Here is a 10,418-nt window from a genome sequence, read left to right as displayed (position 1 = left end):
GGCCAGATTACAGAGACAATGACTTGGTTCATCATCATCATTTATTGGGTGCCTATTTTGTGCAAAGCACTGCACCAGGCGCTGGGGAAAATACAAAGATAAACCCACAAGACTGCCCTCAAAGAGCTTACAGTCTAGGGTAGGAGCCCAGTCTCTGGAGATCTGCTAGGTGTGACTACCCTCCCCCACACCTGCCCCAGAAAGAGAGATAAGGAAAAAAGAAAAAAACTCAAGTTTACTAGACTTGGTTTCATCCATTTTTAGTTCAGCAGCTTCACATTTAAAAAAAAGCATCAATCTGAAAGTCTTTTAAATGCATACCTTTTACTCATAAACAAAATTCATTTTCATTAGAAAAATGTTGACTATTTATTGCAATTAAGAAAAGCCTCAAACGTTTCTTCAGTATTGACACGAATGTTTTTCTTATGAATTTAAAGTAAACAGTTTCCCAAATTGCATCAAAACATGCAACAATTTTTTGAAAACAGATTTTTTTAAACCACTGGCAGTCACATGAAAGGTACATAGGCTGTCTGCTAAAAGCAAGGGAGGCTTCTGAAATGGACAGATGTTGACTATTAAAATTCACAGCTTATGGTTTTTCCCCCCATAAACTCATTTCATGTCAATTCAAAGCATTATAAAACACAGCCCCATTAACCTGTACCCCAAAGATCCAAAGCTTTAAGGTTTAGGTAGTTCTTATAGCCTTAAAGCCTCTCTCTCTAGGCTGGCCAGACCCACCAAAGAGCTGTTAAGATAATTACAAAAACAGAAACTCAAAATAACCCCTTTTCCTATTACACCATAAAGGATTTCTGGTCTCCTGTTATCCTCTAGGCACAAAGAAACCAAATGTAATCAATTGTGGGGCATGAAAAACAGATTAAGTGCTGGTCCAGGTTAAACCGCAGGAGAAAGGAACATGGGAACACATCAGAGGGTCTTGCAATTCTTCTTTTCCAGGATGATCCCGGGACTCAGATGTTTCTAATCCAAAGTGTGAAGCTTTCAGTCTTGTGGAAATGCAAGACTTTTGAAAACACTGATGGTAAGGTAGACAATGTTATCAACTAAACAGAGGTCCAACTTTTTCATGCAGTTACAGTGGACTTACAAAGCTGTGCAAACCCAAAAATGAGTTCCTGAGAGAAAGGTTTTGTGTTCCCGTGTTGGATCATCCTGTCCTGAGCAGCTTCTCTTTCCAATGAAAGCAAAAACTCCATTGTGCAAGTGGGCCTCTCTACCCCCCTTCCTCACCTAACTCCAAAAAGGGGGTGAGCCTGGACTGAACAGTAGCAGGAGCAAATTTCCACGTTCATGTGCAGCAAATACAAACCCAGGTGTCCAGCAGCATCTGAGCGCCTCAGCTGGCCCTAGGTCTGCCTTGGGCTGCAGGCCCCTTGAGAGCACCCTCCTCAAGAACACACCCTTTTAAGCTTTGATGCCAACAGATGTTAAGTTTGTGTCTAATATTTGTACAAAAACTATACAAAAAGTTAAATCTTCTGGGTGTAAAATCTAACAGAAATAAAATCAGATCACTTATGAATTATGTTAATTCATCTTTCAGTCACATTACATCTGCCCTCTCATTACTAAGGTGCTTTTCTGTTCAATCGGCCAGAGATACAACAAATTTTACAGATGTGTACGGTATAAAAGAATCACTGTTTAAGTTAACTAGTCCAACTTTTGTCATTTTACAGATAAAGAAATGGAGACCCTGAAAAGTTTAACAAAAAAGCTGCGAGCCAAACCCAGTCTAGTATTCATGATACTGTACCTCTGGCCTCCACAGAACACATGTCCTTACAAGCCAAGCTGTTCCAGGCAATGTAAGTAAATGGAGATGTGTTTCTCATAACAAACGTCAGCCACTGGTATAAACGATGCTTAGAAAACATTAGCCCTTTTTGGTTACTGCTGACACTGTTCCTGCAGTGTGTTTGGTCTAGCTTTTAAGGGTGATTGATCTGCAGTTGCTTCCTTTGAGGATGTTTATTTGTCCACTGTAGGAAAACACATGGCCAAATATGATCATATAATCAATCTCTAAATTATTTTTACATACGCTTGGATTCTTTTACTTTTAACGCGAGAAGAATTAATTTATGCAGAGGATGAGTGACATATTACCTCTATATAAATTGTTGGCAACTTGAAAATCAGTCACTTTCATTTAGAAAAGGAACTCTTCTAACTAATAGAAAGGGTGTCCAGGGTAACAAAAACTGCATTAAAAATTACAGAAGTGAATTTTGACTAGTCTGTCATCTGAGGTATAGAAGAGAGGACATGCTCAGAGAATCAGATCTGAGTTCAAGGGTCAATGCCCTTCCTTGCTGGCTATATAATAACCTGGAAGCAATTCAATAAACTTCTGGGTCAGTTTCTTTATCTGCAAAGAGCTAACATCTGCACTACCTACCTCATTAGATTATTGAGAATCGCATACAGTCAAATATACATGAGTGCTTATAAATGGAAAAGCACACCAACAATATTGATTATTATTATCCCAATAATTATTAAAATGTGGACCTAGAAAAAATTTAAATATTACCACTCAGTGGCACTGGGCATGCTTAGTAGAACAAACTTAACTCAGAGGGTAAACCATGCAAACATTTTCAACTTTCTATGGCAATGTTAAAAAAAAAATCACACAAAGATACAACATCAAGGAGCTTTTTTAAAGAAAGCACTGAAAGACACAGACTTAAGTGACTTTAAAATGATTTGAGAATGATTTACTGCATTTAAAGAGGTATTTAGTCTTTAGTGGAGAAAGCTGCTAGTCACTTGTCAGAAAAACAAGCATTTGGGCATTCCTAAGACAAATGGAATAAAATTCCATCATGTTTGGCTGTTTTGTAAACCAGGCTTCTCACTCCTAAGTGTATTAATTTTTCCAGTATTGAAACATACCCTAAAAGAGATAAAAGAAAATATCTGCTTCTAAATCACATCCAATGTGAGCCTGTATGAATGCAAGGCTTAAATAGAGTTCTCTCAACTCCACAGGCACCTGAAAGCATTGACTATCCTTCATGATCACCCATATTCCATCCAGAATAATGGAAATACAGCAACGACTTCAAACACAAGTACTTCACAGAATCTTCTGATGCGGCAGTCTTACTCTTACAATACTCCACTCTGGTGGCCTCTGTTTGTTTTTATTTGGAAAATCAGGTAGTACATTAGTCTTTCCCTTCAAATATGCCTTCTGATGTTCATTCTTATACCAAAAAAAAAATTAACCCAAAACAAATGAAGATGCAAGGAAGAGAGAAACAAGATACAATTCATTAGATATAAAAATATGTTGTTTCAAATTCAGAATAATTTAATAACTCTTCGTTATTTCGTATGTATCTGGAAATGGGACGGATACGTGTCCTGATCCTGTCACGAGAGGTAGAATTCCAGCATTTGGTACGACATTCCAGGACAGGGTTAAAGTGACATTCCTATTTCCCCTGTAACGAGACATCATAAACAGACGTCAGCAGAAACATTTGTAGTTCAATAAAAATGTTGTAATTCAAGCACTGAGGTGTCAGATACTTTATGTTTTAACCAGCTCTAAGTGGAATTCTAATCTACAAACACATTTTCTCAAGTCTTTTGAAATCTCAGACAACGCTGGAAAACCCCAGCATTCTCACTGCAGGCTTCCCGTAATGACCCACCTAAAGTTACTTCAGAGTCAGTTAAGCAAGCCATCAACCAAAATGTTTAAATGTGTAAAACACAGGGAACATAAACACATTTGAGCTAAAAACCAAGGGGAAACGATTTGAAACTTAACTCTATCATTATCTACATGGGCAAACCTGAATTGATCAAAATCTCTCAATGCTGTAAAATTTTCATCTGCATAAACAAGTTTGGTTAAGATAGCTCTTCCCTAAAATCTTTTCCAAAGCTGACCCAGAGAGATGAGAGCCAAGGCGGACCCAAAAGATCATTCATTCTAATTCCTTCATTTTCTACAAAAAGAAGCTGAGGTTCAGAGAGGTTATGTGAACCAAGACCAGGAATCTCAGTATCAAATCCTGGACCAACAGGCTGCTTCCTCATTCAGGTTCCCTGGCAGTTCCTCCGACACCCCTAGAGGAGCCCTCTGGGGATAACAGTCCCACCCCAGGGTCAGCAGCCCAGGACCCTGTGCTCCTGAGAGCAGAGGCCTCAGGCCCTCCTAGTCTGACTTAAGCTCTCAGAAGGCAAGAGAACCAAGCATTTAGATTCCGGTTGGACAGCACTGTTTCTACTCAATCTTTCAGTTCAGAGCTATGTGAATACTTTTCTTCTCTCTCAACTTTTCTTTTTAGCCTGCAATGTTTTTCTTTAAAAACATATCACGTTTTTCTCTCCCCTTCATGTAGCATCGCATGTAAAAAATGACAAAGAGTTGCTCACTTGAGACCATTTCCGTCGTCAAAGAAAAAATACTTTGTTTTCATATCTTTTAACAGCAGCTTCGGATTATCACCTCTCAGAACAATCTTGTCCCAAAGGACAACCTGGTTCAGAGCCTGCATTAAAATAAAAATTAATTAGATAATTCAATAGAAATTAGCATTTGGTCACTTCAAATGTATTGGTAAATAAAGTCTTATTTATATGAATGAATCTAACTTTGAGGGAACTGTTAAAATCTTAAAGCAGACAAAACGATACAAGTGGATAGACACAGGAGTTCAACTTCTCCTGGACAAAAGACATTTCCCTAAGGGAAATCACCTCTTTTGCTAAGACAACCATATTATTTACAGCCCTTAAAGCTCAATGCAGGTTTTAGACTTATGTGCTCTTCAAAGCGAGGCCCTAGGAGAAACAGAAATTTCACTATGGTAAAATCCTAGGAGTCAGACAATCCTTTCAAGTCACTGCTTTGACAGATCACAAACAAGTTTGGGAAATTAAGGACATGAAATGGAGAAAAAACACATCTGTAAAAAAAGACAGAAGCTACAAAAGAATTTTCTTAGTAGAGTCACCTTCTCCATGGGCTTGTGATTTTTACTAAATTACTCCAGGTCAAATATTTCAAATATATAAAATTTATATTCTTTTCTAAAGAATGAGGTTTTAAATATCTACAAAAATACTTCCACGCATGTACTTACATTATTTTTTGTTGAATATTCAGCTGATAAGTAAAGAAACAACTGCTTAACATTCCAATCAAATATATTTTCTAGATGTAAATAAATTAAGGAATATATAAATCATAAAGCAGCATACAACTTTAAAAAAGATTTTAGTTATTCTTAAATTGATAATTCATAGCAATACTGATACTAAAATTAAAATAAAAAAGAGGTGGCCCAGAAACATACTGGTGCACTAATAAAAACATATAAAAGATAATATAGTGTAAAATCCAGCTCATTCCAAAGTCAAAAAATATCAGTGAGATTAAGAGTATCCTTCCCTGCTCCTCTAAGCATTACTACCTGAGATACTTCAATTAATAAGAAATTAACCATGAAATAAAAATTTAGTTTTCTGTAAAATCAACCCAGTAAGTCTAAAAGAAAGAGGACCTAGTATCTTAAACATACATGACTCCACTGGAGTTCTGAGTATAACCAATGATCACAAGACAACGTCACGTTGTGCAAAAAAGAACAGGCTCAAGTAACTAAACCAAGTACAGTAAACTGTACATGTTGTTTATGAACACATGCCAGTAGAGATCAAAATGTCCCATGATGTGCTTTATAAAGTAAGGGTATGAATACCAGTTTGGTTTACAAGAGTGAAGAACCTCACCAGGATTAATTACAACACCAGGGGCACTGAGACCCGGGCTGGGAAGGTCCCCTGGAGGCGGCATGGCAACCCGCTCCAGGATTCTTGCCTGGAGAATCCCATGGACACAGAAGCCTGCTGGGCTATAGTCCAAGGGGTCACAAAGAGCAGGACACAGACTGCGCGACTAAGCACAGTGGCACTAAGAAATGAACTGAGTTAATGTCTGGATTTCATTAAGCATCATATATTAATTAAGTCATTTCATTATATCCATTTACATGCTAAGAGGTACATGTTCATGACACTCCTCTCTTGGGTATGTGTATCCACTAAGAATCACTATTTTAGAATTGAAGTCTTGGATATCTCTTTATATGGGCAGGTACAATTTCAACTTTTAGCAGCCATGTTAAGAGAATCTAAACTACAAATGATGAAACTGGGAATATATAATAGTTGAAATATCAGGAAGTTCCGCTGTAATTGCCCAATACACAAAATTCCTACTTTTACACTAGATCCAAACTCCCTCACTAGCTTAAAAAAAAAAAAGACATGAAGACTTAATAGCAGAAGTCTGCCACAGGACTTTTCTGATGGTGTATCCTATTCCTTTTTTAAAAAAAAGTGCCTACAGAATTAATTACTGGTCTACTTCTAAACCCCATAATTTATTTTTTTTAAATGAAATTAAAAGTAATTCCAGGATAGTAAAGGGGCATGTCAGGCAAACTTCCCAGGTACACAATCTGCTTCCACTGTTCAGACAGCTGCTTTACACAAGTACAGACGGTTCAATCTCCATATTCAATTTTAATCCTGGGGTCCTAAAAAGGCAGGTGAGATCCTAGAAGTGGCTGGAAAGAAAATTGCCAAAATAGTAATCTAAGCCCCTAAAAGAAGATTAAACTGGCCAAAAAGAAGTTAAAAGGTGGAAATTCAAAATAAAGAGAAAATACTGAAATCACCTCCATTTTAAGTAATTGTTTTCATTGTTAAGATTTCTCTTACTATATAAGTACTTATAAAAGAACTATAAGGCAGAATGCTAGCATTTTTACCAATAATCATCTGATAATGACCTTCTGAACCACAGCACATGCAATTCACTTTTAACATATGCTTCTCTGCTATCACAAAGTACGGACAAATTCTTTGGGGCTGTACATGAAACACTGCATCTAGGTAGGCTAAGTACTGGTAACATTCTTCCTCCTTTAAGCTAAATGATCTAACTTTATTTTCTTTCTGAAATCCAGATTCAAACTCTCGTAGCTTTAGATTTAACTCATGAATCTATAAATAAGTTTTCTCAAGGTATGAGGGGACAATAACACAATTATACTGATGAAAACACAAGCACAGAAATTTCCAAGGTCTGACTGATAACAGTGGATAAATGTACTTATTGCCCCCCAAGTGACTGAACGATATGTGTATCATTATACAAGCAATGAAATATTTTTTCAAAAGGATATCAGCAGTAATATCAAATGTAATGAATCCCAAATCACTTCTTTCTCTAGGTCCAGTGAAGTCTTCTACATTTTTTCTAGAAGCAAAAAATAGTTAAGTTTCACCATCCTTCAAACTTAACAGCATACAAAATTCCTTATATAAGTGAAAGTCTAGCTGCACTCCACAAACAAGCAAAAATCAGCGAAACTTGTGTATCAGCAAACATTCTAATTCACTATTAAAACAGGTCTTCAGCTATTGCTATTTAACTTAAAAGAATCCCTAACAAAACCCAGAGGGAGATAAACAATGCTCAAAGAATATGAAATACTTTAGGTCAAGTGATCTGGAAGAAGGGGAAGAAGAAATTACAGAAGACTATAAGGAAACCAAGACAAAATGAACAATTGCTATTTTTGAGCGTTTACTATGTGTCTCTGCCAGGTCCACTATGTATTTTTGACAATCATCTCAATGCTCACAACATGCCTATAGGTTGGGTGTTACTTCCACTTCAGACAAAAGCAAATGAAGACCAAGGAAGGTAAGAAGCTAGCTCCAGATATACAGGAGCTATCAGTTCAGGATTTACGATGAGCCACGCTTTTCTACTCTCCCAGAGCAGATAGACTCAGGAGTTCCAGCCAGGGTCTATCTGCATGTAAAAAAAGCAGTTGCTACAAACCATCAACATAGGCAGGGGGGGAAAAAATAGTGTGGGGATAGCTATCAGATGATCAGCTGGTCCGCATTTCCGACTTAAGAAATAAAACGAAGGTTGAAGACGAGGGGGCACTTGTTGAAAGATGGCACAGAGAAAAACGACAGGAGAACCAGGGAGGAGTAAAAAAAAAAAAAAATTTCTACGGATCGAAGAAGAAAGTCCCGGAGAATAAATCTCAGCATTAAAATAAAAAAAAAAATTTTTAATGGGCATTAGCGGAAGGACCATGTCATTTTCAATTCTACTTGGGGGCATGTTCGCAGAATGTATTCATGCAGCTTGGACCTTCAAAAATTTTAAAATTCAAAGCATGCCGTCGCGAAGCGCCGGGGTGTCGCGTCCTCCCCAGGCACCCTCACCCCTCCGGCCCAGTCAGCAGGCACCTTCGGCAGCTGGAGGAGCAGGCAGACCCGGGTAGGTGAGGGGTCGCAGCACCCCGCGCCGGTGGGGGATGCAGGCGGGGGGGAGCGCGCCGCGCTGTCGTGGGGCTCCCTCATTGGCTGCGCGCGGGCGCGGAAGTGAGGAACCGGAAGGAAGCGCGGACGCCGACCCGAGCAACGCTCCACAGGAAAACTGAAGAGCGAGCCCGCGAAGGCGCGGCGCAGGGGGGCGCCCCGCCCGCCCGGGGGCGCCGGCTGCTCGTGAGGGGGCCCCGCGGCCCGGCCGGCCCCCCGACGCCCTGCCCGGCCATCCCCGCCCCCCGGCGTCGGCCGCACTCACAGCATGATCCGCGAGACGTGCAGCCGCACCGGGACGCTCCTGTCTTTGAAGGCGGTGGTAATGAAGCAGCCGAACGTGAGCGCCGCCATCACGCTCAGCGAGAAGGCGAACAGCGAGTTCGCCCGCGACAGCACCGTGTTCATCTCGGCTGACGCCCCGAGAGCGCACCGCTGCACAGCCACAGCCGGGACCCCGTTCCGGCAGCGGACCGGCTCCCGACGATCCGCGCCGCCTGCGCCGCGCGTTCCGGGGACGCGCGCCGCCGCGGCCCCGCCTCCTTTCCGGTCCCGGACGCGACCGAGCGCGCGCGCCCCCGCGGCCCGGACACACCCACCGGCGGGCGGGGCGCGCGCGGGCCGCCCCCTGTCCCGCCGCCAATCAGCGACGAGGAGGGGCGGGGTTTCGCCGAAAAGGTCCGCCCACTTGATGTTACGTCCGCTAGCCCGGCCCGAGACTCCAAGCCCAGCATCCTTTCTCCGCCTCTCTGTCAACTTGTGTGGGCTTCCTGGGTGCTTAGGTTCCGTTATTTTGCGTTTAAAACCAGTATCGGGGCAAGATCGTTTGGTGCGTGTCCCGACGGGTCACCCTTTGAGAACAGCGCACTTTACAAAGCGCCCAGTCTTCCCTTTTGTCAGGCCTGATTAAAGTTAGAACATCAGCTTTTGGGGAGAGCGTGGGCTACAAAATGTATCGGATAACTGAAAGGATGACCTCACTGGGCTCTCAGGATCAAAGAAGGTGAACGCTGTGGAATTGCTATGCCACATAAAGGGTAGTTTAAATTTTTATAAAATATATAAAATAAAATTTTATAAAATATATAAATTTATAGTGTAAATTTTGCAAGCCATCAATACATAATGGCCCTGAGAGATCGTAGGGTTCAGACTGCCAATAAACTTAAATAAACTGCCGACACCTTTGTTGCGTTAGCAGCTAGGGTGTATGTTTGGGGTTTGTTTTTTTTTTTCTAATTTAAAAAATAGGATTGAATGAGCTAAGTAATACGCTGAAGTTAACTTCTTAAAAAGTTTTGAGTCCATAAACTAAGAGTGTGAACACCTGAGATACCTGCAGACCAGAAAATGATACTCTGACCCTATTGCTGGTTTACCTGACCTGTTGTTGAGTCCTTGTTTATTTGTATTACTCGGTAATCACTCAATTTTCATACAGCCATACAGTTAAAATTCTTACTAAGTGCCTAGTATGCCAGGTACAGCAGGCTCTGAGAGAACAGGACCTAATAAGACAAAGGCCCTGCTAAACTGAAGTAGGGCCAAGTAATGAAAACCAAACAAGCTATAAACTAAAGAGAGATCTTTAGCTAAGTTTAAGCCCTAAATTCTTATCTCCCAGGCAGCACAGTAATTAAATGAAGCAATGATTTGTTGAACATCTACTGTATTGCACATGATACAGAGATGTTTGTGTGTATAATATGGATATCAAAGAAGTATCCATTAATTCCTTCTATATCGAAAAGTTTTTTTTTTAAACATGAAAGAGTGTTGAATTATTTTCAAATGTATTTCTGTATCTTTGGATGTGATCATATGATTTTTCTGGGAGCTCTGTGCTAAAGATGGAAGGTTTGTGACCACCTCGTCTCAACTCCATATGTTGAAATCCTAACTCCCAATGTCGTGGTATTAAGAGATGACCTCTGGTAGGTGATCAGGTTAAGAGGGTGGAACCCTTATGAGTAAAATGAGTGCCCTTCTAAAGAGACCCCAGAGAGGTC

General features: G+C 40.6%; 1 protein-coding gene across 1 annotated transcript; it reads right to left on the bottom strand.

Annotated features, from left to right (window-relative positions):
- Positions 1-216: 216 nt before the first annotated feature.
- Positions 217-8,947, bottom strand: SPCS3 (signal peptidase complex subunit 3). Its single transcript, XM_065946682.1, has 5 exons — positions 8,675-8,947; positions 7,251-7,324; positions 5,142-5,218; positions 4,432-4,547; positions 217-3,488 (listed from the first exon to the last, which is right to left on the bottom strand). The coding sequence occupies exons 1-5, from the start codon at positions 8,815-8,817 to the stop codon at positions 3,356-3,358; spliced, it is 543 nt and encodes a 180-aa protein (XP_065802754.1). The 5' UTR covers positions 8,818-8,947; the 3' UTR covers positions 217-3,355.
- Between the last annotated feature and the right edge of the window lie 1,471 nt (positions 8,948-10,418).

Source organism: Muntiacus reevesi, chromosome 10, assembly GCF_963930625.1.
Source record: "Muntiacus reevesi chromosome 10, mMunRee1.1, whole genome shotgun sequence".
In the NCBI taxonomy this organism is placed as follows: Eukaryota; Metazoa; Chordata; class Mammalia; order Artiodactyla; family Cervidae; genus Muntiacus; species Muntiacus reevesi.
The sequence above is the reverse complement of the archived record's forward strand: the minus strand, read 5'-3'. Positions and strand labels throughout refer to the sequence as shown.

Excerpts from the sequence above, each read along its gene's own strand:
- SPCS3 (XM_065946682.1), bottom strand. The coding sequence starts at position 8,817 with ATGAACACGGTGCTGTCGCGGGCGAACTCGCTGTTCGCCTTCTCGCTG. Across the intron at positions 5,219-7,250 it reads TACATTTGATATTACTGCTG|ATCTAGAAAATATATTTGAT; the intron begins ATATCCTTTTGA and ends TAATTTATTTAC. Across the intron at positions 3,489-4,431 it reads GACGACGGAAATGGTCTCAA|GGGAAATAGGAATGTCACTT; the intron begins GTGAGCAACTCT and ends GTCTCGTTACAG.